This window comes from Sceloporus undulatus, chromosome 5, assembly GCF_019175285.1.
Source record: "Sceloporus undulatus isolate JIND9_A2432 ecotype Alabama chromosome 5, SceUnd_v1.1, whole genome shotgun sequence".
In the NCBI taxonomy this organism is placed as follows: domain Eukaryota; kingdom Metazoa; phylum Chordata; class Lepidosauria; order Squamata; family Phrynosomatidae; genus Sceloporus; species Sceloporus undulatus.
In genome coordinates, this window is record NC_056526.1 from 137414043 (window position 1) to 137432447 (window position 18405).

The 18405-nt window shown below is 39.0% G+C and overlaps 1 protein-coding gene across 1 annotated transcript in view; it reads left to right on the plus strand.

Moving 5' to 3' along the window:
• LOC121931694 (probable ATP-dependent RNA helicase DDX60) overlaps positions 1–18405 on the plus strand; it is a 92768-nt gene that overhangs the window by 60990 nt on the left and 13373 nt on the right. Inside the window, 8 exon segments of the mRNA XM_042469672.1 lie at positions 1308–1369; positions 1552–1679; positions 5865–6026; positions 8485–8623; positions 10442–10591; positions 11701–11805; positions 15397–15597; positions 16436–16545. Of these exon segments, the coding sequence (XP_042325606.1) occupies positions 1308–1369; positions 1552–1679; positions 5865–6026; positions 8485–8623; positions 10442–10591; positions 11701–11805; positions 15397–15597; positions 16436–16545 (1057 nt within the window).

Below are 18405 nucleotides of genomic sequence, written 5' to 3' on the forward strand. Positions count from 1 at the left end.
TAGTGATTACTTTTCAAGAAAGACAACTGCGCCAACCACAGCTCATTGTCTTGGAAATATTTTTTTTCCTTCAGGCCTAGCATACAGTCCTTATATGATTTTTGCTTGCCTATTAGTTTGACAACATTTCTGATGTATTATTCTTTGTATATTGTACTTAATAAACTGAGCCATCTTTTTTAGTTGTGCTAATTTTCCCTTAGACTTTTTTTGTTTTGCAACTGCTTCTTGAGCTGCTTGGTTGCTGCTCTGAAGGTGAACAGGTGCAAACAGAACAGTGACTAAGCAGCCAGTCAAACGGCGACTGAGAAGCTTCTAATCTGCGCCATCTTTTACTGCAAGGCTGGCACAAGTGACAGGCTTTTTGGTTGCTACTCAGGTAGCTGCTCAGTTGCTGCTGCAAAGGGAGCAGCAACCAAGATTGATTGTTTTAAATTTGCAGTACAACAGTAGATTTAATATCAGGAAATAGGCGTTGTGGAGCACTAGGGTTGTTGCCCAAGAGAAAAGGAGGCAGCAGCCCCAAAATTTTGAGGACCACTGTCCTAAATGTATGAACTGTTCAATAGACACAGTGATTGCCTGTGATGGGCTTGAAAAGGTTACCTTACTGAATGTAGGATAGGCCATCTTGAGGGCTGATCATCATAAAAATTTGTAGATACGAGGAGTTGAAAAGTTATAGAAATGAACAGCCATCAACATTTTTTTTAATGAGAAGGGCTTTTAAATACCTTGGGGGGACTCTGAAAGTTGGGATGATAAAAGAATTTTAAAAATTCAGGCGAAATAACTAGGGAATAAATGTTTACTAGGTGATACAACTATAAAGGGTGTGTGATGAAGTTTAAGCTGTTATAAGAGAGGAACAAAAATAAGCGCGCAAATATTTTTATGTTACAAACCAAAGGAACCATTCTGCATTACAGAGCCAGAATACTTTGTGAAGTTGAAGGCTTTCATGGCTGGCATCCATAGATTTTTGTGGTTTTTTCAGGCTATGTGGCCATGTTCCAGAAGAGTTTCTTCCTGACATTTGTGGCTGGCATCTTCTCTGAAGGGAAGAAACTCTTTGTCAAAAGGATTTTGGAGATTATAAACGATTCAGTTTCCACAGCCAGTATCAAATTTAAACCACCTGATGTAAATTAACTCCTTTCACTGGAATTAAAGAGAGAATATTTGGAACATGTTGCCAGACTGGGGTGGGTGTGTAGAAAGCTGAGGTATAGTGTGAAAAAGGCTTATTGCTTCCTCCCTGGGAGAACTTTGAAGTATGATAAATCTTCCACTTTCATTTCTTCTAGTACAGGATTATTGTATTAATTTTAAAAAATGCCCCACAATTCCTCCTTCTGAAGACAATGGAGTAAGATGCCATATAAAAATATAGTTAACACAGGCTTTCAGACTGAAACAGAAACAATTCCATGAAATTAAATATATATTTTGTATTTTGTAGTTTTTATAGGGTGCCTAAAATGTGTTCTAGAAAAATGTTCCATTAATGTTGCATGTTCTTCATTGCTGAGTGCTTGCCATTTCCTCTAGGCTGCTGAAGTGCTAAAACTGCTCAAACCTCATGGTGATTCCTGCTCTGAAACGCAAATGAAGGAATTATTTCCATATTTTGTTGAAAAACTACAAGAAATGGATAAATTGCCTGCACTTTTTTTCATGTGAGTCACACAAAATTGTGTTAAAGGTTTTGTTCCATAGATCTAGAATACATCATTTCAATGAAATTGTACTGTGACACAAATGATCAGAATTCTAAAAATACCTCTCATATTTAAGCAGAGTTCAGAAAGTTACTTTTGGACTATATCTCCCAGCAAGCCTGGCCGGGCTTGCTGGTTGTTGAAGAAGTGGTCCAAAAATAACTTTCCTAGGCTCTACATTTAAGAAACAAAAATCAGTCATACATACATGACTAATTTGATTTCCAAATTATAATTTCTCTTACAAAAAAAACCCATGCTCTTGAGCAGTAGCAGACTATATTTTATATGTTATAGGAGGATTGAGGAACCTGTGGTCCTCTAGATTTTGATAAACTGCTATTCCCATAATCTCTCACCATTGGCCAGACTGGCATGGGTTGAAAGAAGTAGTTATTCACATCTAGAAGGCCACAGATATAAACTGAATCTTATAGCCTGTGTCCAGGGAGTAAGCCATATTGAACTTGTTTAGACTTACTTTTGAGTAAAGAGTAGTACAGGATTGTACACTCAGCCCTCGGTATCCTTGGGAGATTCATTCCAGATCACTCCGTGGATACTAAAATCTACGGATGCTCAAGTCAGTTTGTCCTCAATGGTGGTGTGGCCATATGAGGACAATGGGACTTTACCTCCCCGACTGTCCGAATCCCGCCTCACTGCTCTCACCACAGCGAGTGGAAAGGGGCTGCTTCCTCTTTCCATCGCTGCCGCTGTCTCCACTTCTCTTCCCACTGCCGCCACCTCCTCCTCCTCTTCCTCTTCTTCCCGCCGCCACCACTTCCTCTTCCTTCTCTTCCCGCCACTGCCTCTTCCTCCTCTTGACCCTGCTACCACCGCCCCTTCTTCCTCCCTTCTCCTCTTCCTTCCTCATCTTCCTTTTTCTTCCTTCCACCGCTTCTCTCTCTTCCTTCTCCTCTTCTTTCTTCCACCTCCTCTTTCCACCCCCACTTCCACCTTTGCCTCCTCCTCCTCTTCCTTCCTCCTCCTCCTCCTCTTTCTCTTTGCAGGCTTGCTGTCTACAGATGCTGGGATCTTCAGATGGCAAGTCCACAGATACAGAGGGCCTACTGTATCTGTGTTCTTAAGAAAGCATATTTTCTAATCTTGATTTGCTGTTAGTTGTAGGCCATTATTTCTTATTACAATAATTCTTTTGCTTGAATTGCCAAGAATTATGCTCCTTGTTGTTGTTGTTTTTAAATAACAATACTAATTTCAGCTTCATCATGGTCTTTGTGCCTCACACAAATGGGTTTTCATGCCTGCTCAGAGAACTCCAAAGGAAATATTGCAGAGCTAAGTAGCTTGGTGGGAATACCCTGCCCCCACTACTACCGTCCATGCTCCAGCCTGCTAAACTACCGTCTCCTCAGTTTCTTTCCTTCCACCAACAGTGTTAGACTCTCCTTGGTCATTCTGGTGCTGAGTAGTTTCTATGTTGCTGCGCCATTCATATTTTCACTCTTCTTCTTCTTTCCTTTCATCTCTATTTAAAAAAAAATAGAGAGAAATTATATATATTTACCATTTCCCTCTGCATTTTTCTGCATATCTCATCCTTTGTGCCTCTTCTGGAGGCAATCCCGACCTTGTTCCAGAAGGATTCACATTCTGGCCCATTGCAAGAGGGATGACTTATTGTCCAGATATATCACAATTCCAAAGAAAGAACAGGGGCCTCTGACCAATACTGATCTCAGAAGTATCAACTCATATATCGGGCCTTGAAGATTCAAGATGGTCACACTTCACACAAATTAACTTGTTCCTCATTTAAAACTTGAATGTTGCTTTTCCTCACATGTACATGGTCTTTAACCTTTGATGGTTTAATTAAACTCTGTAGATTTCTCTTCAGTGTCCAATTCTTCTTCTTTTAAGCTGAATTCTGTTTTGAATTCTTCTTCTTTTTCTTCCACTTCCAATGGATTTGATGAGTCTTCTTCTTCTTCTTCTTCTTCTTCTTCTTCTTCTTCTTCTTCTTCTTCTTCTTCTTCTTCTCCTTCTTCCAAATTATTGTGGGTTTTTAAAGTTTTATCTGCTTTCTGTTTATACCTTTCATGTCATCTATTCTTCCCTTCCAGATTATCTTGTTTTTTCCCCCCTGTATCTTTTTCAAAAGTCCTTTGCTTTCTGTATTGAGTTTAATTTTAACCATCTCTGTTTAAAGAACACAGATAATCCATTAGTTTCTCCCAGCTGTATATCAAGTTGTTTTTGTTTAAATAAATTGTAAGAAACTTATAATCAACTCTTTCTTAAAATATTATTTTTAGTATGTCCTTAAATATTTTACCTCCTCTCCTTCTATTTTTTTTGTAGCATTGTTCTAATAATCTCTTGTGTTTTTTTCTAAGAAAATAAATCACTATATATGCGTGTTAATCTTTTGTCTCTAGCCACCTGAGAGCTGAGTCTAAATAGCTTATTGAATTCCCAACTTAAATCTTTTTGGGGGAATGTTTATTTAGGGGCTCTTCAAACCATCCCCAAGGGAAGGCCTGTAGGCACCTCCATTTTCGCCAGCTCAGGGCTGCAGAAACTGCACATTGATCTGGCCCAGATCCGGCCTTTCCAGGGTGCAAAAAGTGTCTCTTTTTTGTGCCCTGGAAAGGGCGTGATAGCCATGGTACTGTGGCGATAAGGCATTCCTTCAGCGCTGCTTTTTATGGATGTCACTCTTGCAGTTTACATGGCACCCCTTTGAGTCATGTTCTTGTCACCACTCTCTGGTTACTCTAAAAACTGCCTTTTTGGTTGTTCTTATTTTAATGAGAAGGGCATCTGAACTTACTGCCCTCCACCATGATGAACCGTTTCTTATATTTCATTGTGACAAAGTAGTTTTATGCCCTGGCACTTCCTTTTTGCCAAAGGTTGTCTCTTGCTTGAATCAAGACATTGTGCTTCCTACCTTCTATCGTAGCCTGAAGACTCAGCTGGAGAGGTGCTTACACTATATGGATGTATGTTAAGTTCTTGCTTTCTATCTTCAACACTCGACTCCATTCCATCTTTCCAATAGACTTTTTGTCTGCCATGGTGGTGCTTGCCAAGGCCTGGTGGTCTCTTCTCAAAGATTCTCCAAGTGGATTGTGCAAGCTATCTGCTAAGCCTATGAGATGGCAAAACATCCAGTCCCTGCCAACCTGCAGAGCCACTCTACCAGGGCAATGGCTTATTTGGATGCCCTTCATCATGGAATCTCCTTACCTGACTTGTGCAAGGCTTCTACCTCGTCGCAGCCTTCTACATTCATTTAACATTACCATCTGGACTACAAGTCTAGTGCTGATATTCATTTTGGTCATGCTGTCCTTTCTGCTGTCCTTTGGTGACCTAACACTCCTTTCTTGAATAAGCTTTACAGTCACCCATTTGTGTGAGGCACAGAGGCCATGATGAAGAAAAACAGGTTGCTTACCTGTAACTGTGGTTCTTCAAATGTTCATCTGTGCCCTCACACACCCCTCCCTGCCTCCCCTCTTTCAGATCCTTCTTCTATGGCAGACTTCAAAACTGAGGAGACAGTAGCTTGGCGGGCTAGAACATGTTCAGTAGGCAGTGGGGGGCAGGATATTTCTGCCAAGCTACTCAGCTATGGAACGTTTTCATTGGAGTTGTCTGCACAGGCACAAAAACCCATTTGTGTGAAGGCACAGATGACCACTGTAAGAACCACAGTTACATATAAGCAACCTGTTTTTCCTATCTCTGCTTTTCTTCCAATAGTGTAGTGTTGTATTAACTGCCAGAAAATGTATTGATATCACCTTGCCTTTCTGACAAGTATGGGAGGGATCAAGCCAAAACAGAGCAACTTTTATGCAATTGATTTCAAGGAAAGGTTTAACTATGTCTAGATCTTTTCCTTCATAAATTAGAGACCTCAAGTTTTTGTTTTCGCTAGCTCTTTCCCATATTTTGTGTCTAATTTTAAAAACAGAAAATACCTTTCTAAAAGGCACCAAAATAGAAGGTGAAAATAAAGAGAAACTTTTGTTTTCAAAAGAAGTTACATAAGCACCAAAAGTTATACTTCCTGTCTACATTTCTGACATATGTCAAAATAATAATTGAAGGACCTAATTAGTCATTTGCAGGTATATTATTTTTTCCTCTGTCATGTATTTTAAGATTCAATATTAGGATTGCTGAAGAACTGGCTAAAAAGGTATGCTGTTTCTTAGAGGAGAAGCAAATGCTTATAGGAGAAGTCTCCAGCTCTAAAAATCAAGGACATTTATTGGCAACAAAGACTGAGCCAGCTGATAAATTAACAGAGACAAAACAGACTAGGTAAGGAATAAGAACATTTGACGTGTGCAAAACCATTTTTTGTGGTAGAATACCTATGCAAATATTTTTATAATCTCTTGTTTCAAGTTGTATGATATGAATGCACATTGCTCCAGCAAATGTTTGATATAAACAGAGCCTGAATCTTATTTGTCATCCTAACAACAGTAGGCCCATTGCATCAATTACTGAATAGCAAGACAATACTTTTGTAAATGTAATTTACAGAATACTACTAATACTAATATATTGATTGATTAATTGATTGATTGATCTTTCACCCACTTCTCACCATGGATTGAGGTAGGGAACAACACAACAGTTAAAAACATATGTCAGTTTAAAGAACAAACAAGACTCATACGTAGTAAAGCAATCCACATTAGAATTCATAATTTAAAATTTATAATTTATAAATAATCTGATAGGCCTGCTAGAAGAGACTGGTCTTTAACACTGTTTTAAATTTGGATTCATTGGGTTGGGGTTAACAATGGAATAGAGTGTAAAAGTGATTGCTCTCAAATTAGTATCTGGCTTCTTTGATTATGTAGTCTACATAGAATAGGGGTAGAAAAAGTTCACTCTAAGGAGCTAGCATGTTGTAATGGTTTGAGTATTGGACTGTTACTCTGCAGAATAGGGTTAAAATTCCTGGATCAGCCAGGAAAACCCATGGGATGACCTTGAGCAAGTGAAGCCTTAGAGGATGGCAATGGCAAGCCCCTTATGAAGAAAGTTGTCAAAAAACCCTCTATGATGGGTTTGCCGTAGGATTGTCATAAGTTGGAAATAACTTGAAGACAAACAACACACATACACACAGTTCAGCCTGCAGGCTGTGTGTGTCCCCTGAGGCATATATAGCCCTTGCGCCGCCTAAGTGCAGCCCATGAAGCCACAGTGCCAGCGGCTACAGTGCCCTTTCCATGGTGCAAAAAGGAGCCGCTTTTTGCAGTTCCTTTTTGCGCTGCGGAAGGCCAGATCAGGGCCACGGTGTGCAGTTGTCATGGCCCCGATCTGGCAAAGACGGAGGCGGCTGCAGGCCGCCCCTTCAGAGGTGGTCTGTACAGCCCCTTAAGCTCTCACCACACTGTAAAGATAAAGCAGTTTGACATGACTTTAACTGTCATGACTCAATGTTATGGAATTCTGGGATTTGTAGTTTGGTGCGGCACAAGAGCTCTCAGAGAAGGCTAAATATGTAACAAACTACAAATCCCAGAATTCCATAGCACTGAGTCATGACAATTAAAGTGATGCCAAAGTGCTTTATTTCTGCAGTTTGGCAGCAGTCTGAGTATGTAATTTGGGCAAATGAATTATTAAAAATGAGTATGTTTTGTTTGTACTTTGGAAGCACCCTACAGAGAAATACAACAGTAGACTGGTAGAGTTGGGAATTTTGATATACCAAACATCTGCCACATTTCAGAAACATTCTTGGTAAATATCATGTGACATTTTCCAAGAGTAAACATAATAAAAATTGTGGCAATTCCAAACAAATGAGAAATTGCCACAAAATAGGTGCTGGAGATGCTTTTGAATGACAGTTGCAAAATAGGTGCTATTGAAGGACAGATGCCATTCAGTAGGCTGTTATGTGCCTGAGCAGTTAGAAATTAAGTACAGTAATTAGAAATATGGATCCCACACTGGGAAAGAGATGGGATATAAATTAAATAATTAAATAAAAATAATAAAGATCAGAGAAAGTGGAGTGGAATATTAGAAATATCAGAGAGAGAGGAAGAGAGAGGGAGAAGTGCATAGTGTTTAGATGGCTGACTTTTTCACTTGGTACACAGTATTTCCAAATATGGTTCATGATTCTAGCTTAGAACATAAATTAGGTTTTCTCATCTCCACCCCATCCTCCCTTTTGCCAAGTTGTGGAAGCTCGTGTCATTGTGGCCAAACAGTTTAGAAGACAGGTACGCAGGTAGGATGAGTTCTTTCTTTCAAAGCTTGTATTACGATCTTGAGCTGAACAAGTAGATTTTTGAGGTGAAGCTTAACTGTGAAATGAAGGTAAATATGATGAATTGTTGATGTTTGTGTTCCAAAATGGGAATTTCAGTTTTTGACAGCATTTTTAACTGAGAACATATATAATGAAGAAACAAAGGAGATTATCTCACAGTTTAAAAAATCAATTTACTACTGCCTAATTCAATTCGAATTCAGGATACATCCAAATTTTTTTGCACATATTTTTGCCCCTGCTGGCATGCAGGTGGATCTTGGGTAACATATGGCTAGAATCCGAGTTCAGCTGACCTCTTTTCAAAACTGGCAGTGGTGTTGGCGGCAAAAACGTGTGTGATAAAATCTGGATGTATCCTGAATTCTATTTTAATTAGGCAGTGGTAAATTGGTTTTTTTAACTGTGCAATAATCTCCAAAGAAAAATGTTGGAGACGTTGTTTGGTAATAAATATGTACTTCTCTGCAGCATCATGCAAACATACTGTGAAGATAATGAAAAGCTAATTAAGAAGGTAGAACCTGGGAATGTTAGGAAACAATTTGAGCAGATTTCTGGAATAAGTGGTGACTGCACTTATGCGAATTATCAGGTTGTTGGCATGGAGGTAAGGGGGAAATCTTTTATATTTCTGATATAAAACAAAGGAGAAAAGACCCTTGTATTTCACTGAAAAGCTGCCTTGATAAACCTGAAGGAGTGTGCATAATCAAGTGATGTGCTTCTTTTTGTTTAACAATCAAATGGTTTTAATTATATCTTTACTTGGGTCAGATATATGCCAGGGTATAGCATCTTGCCAAAACCACTTACCAGCAAGCAAATAAATTTAAATCAATTACCTGTACTTGTAAATCACTTGTTATACAACTCCCAGAATCCTCTAGCCTGACAGATTATGGGAGCTATAGTAAAAAAAAACTTTTCTAAACTCTGAAGTAAGCAATTAATTAGTATATATATGCAGCTCATTAATGAATTTTGTGCAGCTGATTTTATAGGAAAACAACTTGCTTTTAGCCCCTTGCTTGCTAATTTGTGATAATAATAGTTGACTCCAGGCAACCTAGAAAGTTGGCATACAGAGTGGTTTTATTTATTTATTTATTTATTTATTTATTTATTTCCTGTCTTCCCCCCCAGTACAGGGGCTCAAGGCAGTTAACAAAATTTAAAATAGTCTAAGTTAAAACAGTACAAAACAATAAAAATACCAAGTTTAAAAAACAGTTAAACAATTTCAAAAAGTTAAAACATTATGTTCAAATTTAAAATTTAATCATGATGGTGGCAGCTTCTGTGATATCTACTATAGAGCTTAGATATGCTATTTTTTGTACTGTGACTTCCTGGATCACCTAGCCAGTATGGCCAGTGGCTATACTGGCCAGGGGATTCTACAAACTGTAGTCCAAAAAAAGGGGGGGGAATTGTCTGGGTTTTGCTAGTGTCTTTTTTAAAAAGTTCTGTTCTCAGAAAATCAATCTGTGTTTTATTACTTTTTGGGAAGCTGTGATGAGAATCTGTTGAGTTACTGGTAGTTTGAGTGGTAGAGCTAGGGTTGCCATCCCCGAGGACCCCCAAACCAGGAAAAATGTAGGACAATGTTTTAAAATGTAGGACCTTTTTATAAAAAGGGCCTACATTTTAAAACCTTGTCCAAGGCCTCCCTGGGGCCTGGGAGACAGCATCTCCCAAGCCCCGGCGAGGCCTTGGAGGACTTCGCGATCACGGACCTGCTTCCAGGGCCTCCCTGGGGCCTGAGAGACAGTGTCTCCCAAGCCCCGACAAGGCCTTGGAGGAGGACTCCGCTATTGCGGAGCAGCTTCCAAGGCCTCCCTGGGGGGGGAATCCCGGGGGCTGGGCCAAACCGGGGAGGGACCATGCGGACCCGCCCCAAACTGGGAAAGTCCCGCTCCCAGGCGGGATATGGCAAGCCTAGGTAGAGCCTACTCTGCACTTTTGCAAAGCTCTGGAACAGGATGTCATCTTCGTTTTAGGGTTATCTTATTATCTTTCCTTGCACCTCATTATGCATATTTGATCTATTTTTCTCTCACTAAATGGGACTGTTGTTTCTTGAATCAACCCTGTTACAAAGAAAATGAAGAACAAGCACCACGCTTCAAGGGAATAAAAATATAAATTTATCAATATTCTGTGTTCTACTTGCTCTTGCATACATGCATGTGGTTTAAAGAAACAGCCAATTTCTGACACAAATAGCTACATCTCTGCAGAAAATGTTGTAAAGAGGTACTTCTGAATTGGATCCTTCTGTTTTAGAACTGAAATAAATGAGACAAGTTAGTCACATTGCCTCATGGATTTCCATGGAGTCAAAGCTTGACTAACTAGTCTGGGTCCAACCTATTGTAAAGAATGATAGCATTATATGAACTTTATATTGTGTCATTTTCTTAAGGCTTTGCACAAGATACTTAATCATGCAAGATTCACAACAACTGGAGAACTGCAGGAGCTGGCCCTAAGAGGGATAGGGTACCATCATGCCTTTATGGAATATAAAGAGAAGCAACTTGTAGAGATGCTTTTCAAAATAGGATTTATCCAGGTATGTTATTCGCCCAGAAATTCTCTAATTCCATATTATAATAGCAGTTTAAAAAGAAAAAAAATCAGATGCTTTGACAGTTCAATCCTTTACAAGTCAAGTTGGAAATCTGTTTGATTGAATTCAGTGGGGCTTTCTCGCAGTTAATAAAAACATTGATTTTTTTCATTACCTTTATAGCTATATTATTCCTATTAGTATTTTAATACTATTAAAATAAATAAAGTTATTGTAATCCTCATATTGTTCTTAAATTCATTTGTAATATAAAAGCTAAAATATAGTGAAATAATGAAATATTTTCTTAATTTCCTATGACTTTGCAACTACATTTGGCCTTCCACATTTGCAGATTTGACTTTTTTGAATTTGATTATTTGCAGAGTTGATTTACATGCTCTCTCTAGGAATCTCTGGGTCCTCCGGTCTGACTGTGCCAGAAGTTGACCGTAGAGTTAGATTGGAGGGCCTAGAGATTCCTAGAAAAACATTTCTCGAGGCATTTGTAGGTCCTCCAGACCTACACATTATATGATCAACCTCTGCCAGATGGTAGCCATAGAGTTGTGCTGGAGGATCTAGAGATTCCTAGAGAGGTATTTTTTTATTTGCAGGTTTTTAACTTTCATGGGGGTCCTAATGCCCCTAATACCTGCAATTGTGGTAGGCCCACTATACTGTGAATCCTTTCAGTTAGCTCTAGTGTAAGGGTGGGAATCATATGGTTGTTGAATTAGAGCTCCCAGAAGCCATAGCCAGCAGTGCCAGTGGTAAAGAATCATGGGATATACAATCCAACAACATCTAGAGGGCCACATGATTCTCACCTCTGCACCAGTGTTTATCAGTAGGCCCAAATGACTAACATTCATTACAAATTCTGAATTATGCTAAGAATCCTCCATGGACTAGATACCCTGTCTGTGTAGTAAAGAGTTTGGAATGTCATGGATTGCAGGTTTTACCAAAATACTGGGTACTGTATTCTGTTTCAGAACTTCCTGCTGAACACACTAAAATAGGTTGGGTTTTCACATGTGACTCCCCTGATTAGGGCTAATAGCCATTATTCCATGGTAGTTTTTAATAATTGATTTTTTTCCTTACAGGTGCTGACATCTACGGGGACCCTTGCTTTAGGAATCAACACGCCATGTAAATCTGTTGTCTTTGTACAGGATTCTGAGTATTTGGATCCTCTGGCCTATAGATGGGTACTGACATGTATATGCTTATCCCCCCCCTCAAATTTATAACTCCTTAATTATGTGATTGCTCTTAGTTCACTACAGTTGCCACATAATTGTTTCCTATCTAGCTTTCCATGTGAGGTCTAGAGATTATAAATTCATTTAACAGAAATACAAATGGGAGCTACTCTTATCACTTAAGGAATGAGTGCATCAGAGCATTAACAGTGCTCTTTATTCACATGACCTCTTCTAGCATCCAACTGGTTATCAGCCTGCCTCTCATGACTTCCACCACCACTCTGCACCAGAAATTTCTTTACAAATCTGTTAATTCATTGTCTTTCTGTACAACATTTCTAAAAGAAACTCAAGGAAATATGCATAGTTGTTTCTCCATTTTATCATCACAGCAACTTTCCTAAGTAAGCTGTTTTTGAGAGATAATGGAGTCACCCAGAACCTCAAGCTTCATGGCTTATCCAAGATTTGAACTTGTTTCTCCCTGGTCCTCGTCAGGCACTCTAGCCACAATAGCACACCAACTCTCAAATGTGGTTTAGACTTTGATGTGACTTAGTTTCATGACTGGTGGCCATGCTAGCAGGGATATTCCACATGGTCTTTCCATTCTCTAAACAGATAAAATTTTGGCTTATGTCTCAATGTCAAAATCCTTCCCTTCTATGTCCCCTGTGTGTGTGTGTGTGTGTGTGTGTGCGCGCGTGCGTGCGTTCGTGCATGCATGCATGCATGCATGCACACCTTCAAGTCATCTGTTGACCTAGGCTATCCCATGAATTACACAGGGTTTCTTAGGCAAGGAATTCTCAAGGTGGTTTTGCCAGTTCCTTTCTCTGAAATGTAGGATAGTATATATGTAGTGGTTTACTAAGTCTTGTACCAAGTAACCTGACAGATTTTTTTCATGAATTTCAGTCCTCAAAATCATAACTGCTTTTGGGTCATTCAGACATCATTTTTTTAGTGTGACAATGGGAATCATCTCACTCACATATTTTGGGTTTGTTATTCACACTATGGAACTGCATCATTTCTTATCTCTGCAAATTTGGTTGCTCCCATGTGCAAACATTTGAATAAAAATGGAGTCAACGAAGTGAATGCATTTGGAACATGTTCAAGGCATGTAGCGTTTTATCCCAGGTCTACTTGGGTCTAATTGCATTGGTTATTCACACTATTAACAATGCAGATCTTTTAAAAAAAAAACTTAGGGAAAACCCTGATATGGATTATTCTGAATTAAGTGGGTATTTTGACAGCCCTCCCCCCCCAGACTTAATCAGGTATGATTGGGATGTGTGTGAACAATGGAGATTTAACCTGGATTAATCCTGGATTATTTTCACAGTGTGAATAACCCCTTCAATAGAATAATAATAGAATTACAGAGTTGGAAGGGACCCCAAGGGCTATCTAATACATCCCCTACTATACATTCCAAAAAGATGCCCATCAAAATGTGAGTTTGAAAGAGTTGTGATTTGCTAACTATTATATGCTTCTAAAAGTTGAGTGATTGTAGAATGTGTCCTCCTCCAAAATACCAAAAGCCACTGTAGCAGTTCCTCTCCTTGTACATGCTGTCTCTGTTCAGAAGAGGGATGATCTCTTATTCCATATCAGTGATTTCATATCAACTAGCTATGAAAATAGAAGCCTTTGAATGAGGAAAGAATGAGGTCCTAGACATTCCCTGTGCTAAATGGAACAGGCACAGTTGCCCTAATTAATACATAAAATCCAAGCCATATATTCCAAAGTTACTTTTTGACTTGCAACTCCCAGAATCCCTGAGCCAACATGGCCATGGGATTGGATCCTAGGAGTTCTAATACAAAAGGCAACTCCTCCATACTTGGATCTAAATTCAAATATGTTTAATAAATACAAGGAAAAACTGTATTTAGGACCCTATCACATGGGGTTAAAAGAGCGGCTTACCTTTCCTGAATTCAGTGATGATTCAGGAGGCAGCTGGTTCCTATCACACATAAATTGCTGCTGAATCACTGTCTGGGTCCATCCTAGATGTAGCCAGGTCATCTAAGCTGCTTCCACGGACCCTTTTCAAAAATGGAAGCTTCCGACTTGTAAAAATGGCTGCCAAAGCAGCTTAGACAACCTGGGCTACTTCCAAGATGGACCCAGGTGGTGATTTGACATTGATTTATGTGTGATAGGAACTGGTTGCCTCCTGAACTAACACTGAATTTGGGAAAGGTAAGCTGCTCTTTTAACCCCATGCAATAGGGTCCTTAGACTGGGTATTTTCTTCACAAGAAGGAAATTAGGTTTTGAATTTTTTCCTTTGAATGGCATCAAGAAAATTACTGGCCCCTACTCTCACTTAGGAAACTACAGTTGTCCCTCCGTATTAGCTGACTTCTCATTTGCAGTTTTGAATTTCTGCAGATGGGAAGTCAGGACGGACAAAATGGTGCATATGCCCACAGCCTGTGTGCAGCCATTAAAAGCAATAGGGCTCCAATATTTGTGGATTTTCTGATTCAACGGGGGTTCTGGAATGGATCTCTGTGAATCAGAAGGGATGACTGTAGTGTGTTGTTGAAATGAAATATGATATAGTTTCTATGCATAAAACAGCTTACAAACCTGTGTACCTATAACCTGGGACCTGTAGCTGTTGTAAAACATGTAGGGAGATGTTTTCCTTGAGCCTAAATGCAAATGAAAGGCTATAGGATTATTTTAGTGTAAAATTAAATTAGTATAACATCATCGTAAAACTTCCCAGTTCCAGTATTCACACAGTGGTTATGGCTACTTAACATCCAATCCTTGGTGCATGATCTGGAATCACACAGTCCTCTATGGTAAGAACAGCAAGAGTTGTCTAGCAATGGTGCTGACATATGGGGGCCTGGATATATAAGTCCACAGCAGTGCATAGCAAAATTGTAACTGTTTACATATCCTTGAAGAAAATATACTTTGTGCAAAAAGAAAACCAAAGGCTCAAATCCTGGGGTTAATCTATACTGTAGAAATAATTCAGTTTGATACCACTTTAACTGCCATGGCTCCATCCCACCGCATCTTTGGATTTGTAATTTTGTGAGGCACTGCTACCCAAAAAAGGTGGGGGAATGGAAGTTGAGTCCCCCCCCCCAGTATATCAATGTTATTTAAGTTGTTGGGGGAATTAGCTTTGTAAGAGGCTGGGTATCCTTTAGGACCATTTGCACTTGTTTATACTAAAGACCTTGTAAAAAAGTACAAATCCCAGGATTACAAAGGATAGAGCTACAGCACTTAAAGTGGTGTCAAACTGCATTATTTCTACAGTATAGTTGCATTCCCTGATGTCAAAATGGAAACAATAGAGTGAAAAAGTAGTGTCTGTTACAACTACGTGCTCGACATGGTCATGGTACAGGATACGCCTTGCTCTGCTCTCTTCAACCATATGCATATTCTGCCTAACCTGTTGTCTTGTATATATGGAGGTTCTCTGTACATTGTTCTTTACTTGTACTAGTGGAAGAACAGGAGTATGTCTCCATAGGTGTTGTTGTTTTTTTTTAAATCAGATGTGAACAATATTTAAAATACAGTTCTTCTTTGTAGATGTCTGGACGCACTGGGCAACGAGGTCATCACTCAGTGGGAAATGTATTTTTCTACAATATTCCATTCTCCAAAATAGAGAGTTTCATGAAATCGAAGACAATCCATATTCAGGGACAATTTCTTCTGAGAACATCTCTGATATTGAGACTTATGCTGTTTGCTTCAAAAGCAGATGACAAAACCAGTGCAAAAAAAAGGGTAACCTGTGTTCTATGAAAACTAATTTTTATATGAGGAAAACAGTTTGCAGAACATTTAATTGTAACTGGTTCAGTTCTAATCTTTCTGAGAAACTTATCAAACCTATTTTTTTCAACTTTTGAGGTATACCCATTTTCAGGGGTCATGTTTAAAATTAATAATAAATATTCAGGTTTATGACTAACTGCATGTGATATTGAATGTATTATTTGTCATTCTGAGCCCCATTAAAGTCTTTCACTTTGTTCTGGATGGTCTGTGATTGACCTAGGCTCCAAGCAAAACATGCATGTGATGGTAGGTAGGTCTCAGTAGATTGTAGTTTTCTGGAGAGGTTACTCACACACCTTCAGCATTTAGTTTTCCTTCCTTGATGGTACTCAGACAGTTCTTTTCCCCTTCTTCTCCAAATTGAGGAGGTTTGTGGGTCAGATGATCTGCCCCTCTCATATGGTAATCTATCTACCCAAACCCAAGGATATCATCAGCTGAGCAATCTTGCTTTCCATTCACTTCTTCTAGTCAGTGTGTGCTTCTCTTACTGAGTGAACTGTGGAGTGGCTGTTCTGTCCTAATCTGAACATTGTTGTATTGATATCAGTGGTACTGTTACCACAACTAAGAAAACCCATTGTAAAGATAAAATATAGGTAGGATGTGATCTACACTTGATCTTAGCCAAAAGTAGTTCTGAAAAACCTGGGCTTCCACTGAGTCTGGTCATGTTCAGTGTTTATTTGGCTACATAAACAGTAATAGGTTGAGAATCTCTATTGGAAATAGTAGGAGTAATTAAATATGTTAATAAAAGCTTCTTTTTTTCTGCTGCCAAAAGGTGATGTCATTACTGAAGAATTCACTTCTATCCTTTGAAGAACCTTGGACTCTGAAGATGTTGAAACTCTATTTCATCTTTTCTTTACAGTTTCTTGTCAAAGAGGCAAGGTTTCAACTTTCAGTATTCTTGACCAGTAATGATACTGACTTATTTTCAGTGTACTGTGGCAACATTCAAAGACTTTATAATGTCCCAACAAACATTTTTGTTGTTGCTATTTGCCTTCCAATTGAATCCAATTCATAGGGTCATCTGAGATTTAACTTCATTTGAGGCAGAAAGAGTAAATGACCTATCCAGGTTCACTCAGTGGGTTTCCATGGCTGAGTGAGAGTTCAGACCTGAATCTTCCAGATGCCTATTCAAATACTCCAACCACTACACTACACTGTTTCCATAAGGATTTTACATATATCACTTTAGGGTACTGGCTACCATTATGTTAGTACTATACAGGAAAAAGTCAGAACAAATAGCTATGATAGCCTCTTAACTACTGATGATGATGATGATGATGATGATGATGATAATTTATGTTTCCCCACCTCTCCCGGTGAATCGAAGTGGAGTTACAGACTAAAAAAGCCAAAGCGTTTACATAAAAATTCAATTAAAAGCAGCTAAAAACAATAAAATATACAACATCATACAGTAACAATAGCATCAACAAACAAGGCAGGGATCATAAACAAACAGGACAATTCATTCATATCTGGGGAGGTATTCATATCAGGTGGGGTATGCTCTGCTAAAAAGCTTGGTTTTAATCGCTTTTCTGAATGTTTCTAATGAGGTCACCGAGCAGATCTCCTCAGGGAGACTGTTCCAGATTCTCGGAGCTGTTGTTGAAAATGCTCTTTGCGAAGTAGCAACATACTTAGAGGTTGCTATCTCCAATAGGTTCTTACCCGATGTTCTAAGAGTGCGGGGTGGATTATATAGGGCTCACTTTTGTCCTTTCTTGAAGTAAGTGGTGGCATAAGCAGAGTCTTGTGCCACAATAGCTAAGAAATCGGCTCACAGCCTTGGTGGTCCTAAGGGCCAAAACTGATGTGTGGCTCTATTGGGACATTGCAAAATGGCTTTACTGGCCTACACTTTGTCCACACTTGAGCCACAGCAGTGTTTTGTCTTCCAGGCACATATTATGGAGGTTTGATGGTGGATTCTGGAGGTCACTGGGTAACATTATCCAGCCTATAGAAACTTACATTAATATATGTCCTAAAGGAAGTTTGTTGGCACAAATGTAAGAGGTAGGAGAACATGGGTAAAAGAGGCTGTACTTAGATCTCTTTTTTCATTTTCCATTAATAATACAAATAATAATAACAATAAAAAATTTCCCACCTCTCCGATACATAACTTATCACACTTACCGAGTGCTCCTGATATGCTTGCTTGCTTGCTTGCTTATTTATTTATTTATTTATATCCCACTCTTCAGCCAAAAGGCTATCATAAAACCATTCTCCAACCTGGCATTTTTAGGTATTTTGAATTATAGGTCCACAAACCCCACCAGAAAAAGTTGACAGGATTTGTAATCCAAATTCATCTGGAGAGGACCAGATTGTAGAAAGCTAATATAGAGCCGTAAAACCTAAGAGTGGCTCTTGTAAAACCTAACATGAATTCACTGTCACAAAGCAGCACTCACTGACTACCTCCAGCACTGAACTGTTTAATAGTGTCTGTGACCATATAAGTATTAGAATACTAGAATTTGCAGAATATGGTCCATGTTCTGTACTTGCACCACATTTTGCAAGTTCTACTGGATATACTTGACTATAAGTTGATATCATATATAAGTCAAAAACAGGTTTGGGAGCCAAAATTATGAATTGCACCCACTTAGATGAACCACTCTTGTGACCCATCAGACATTCCTTGGATATGGCTAGGATGCAGAAGAATCCCTGAAAGGCAAGAGTGCAATCTGTCCTGGAAGCACTGACCTCCCT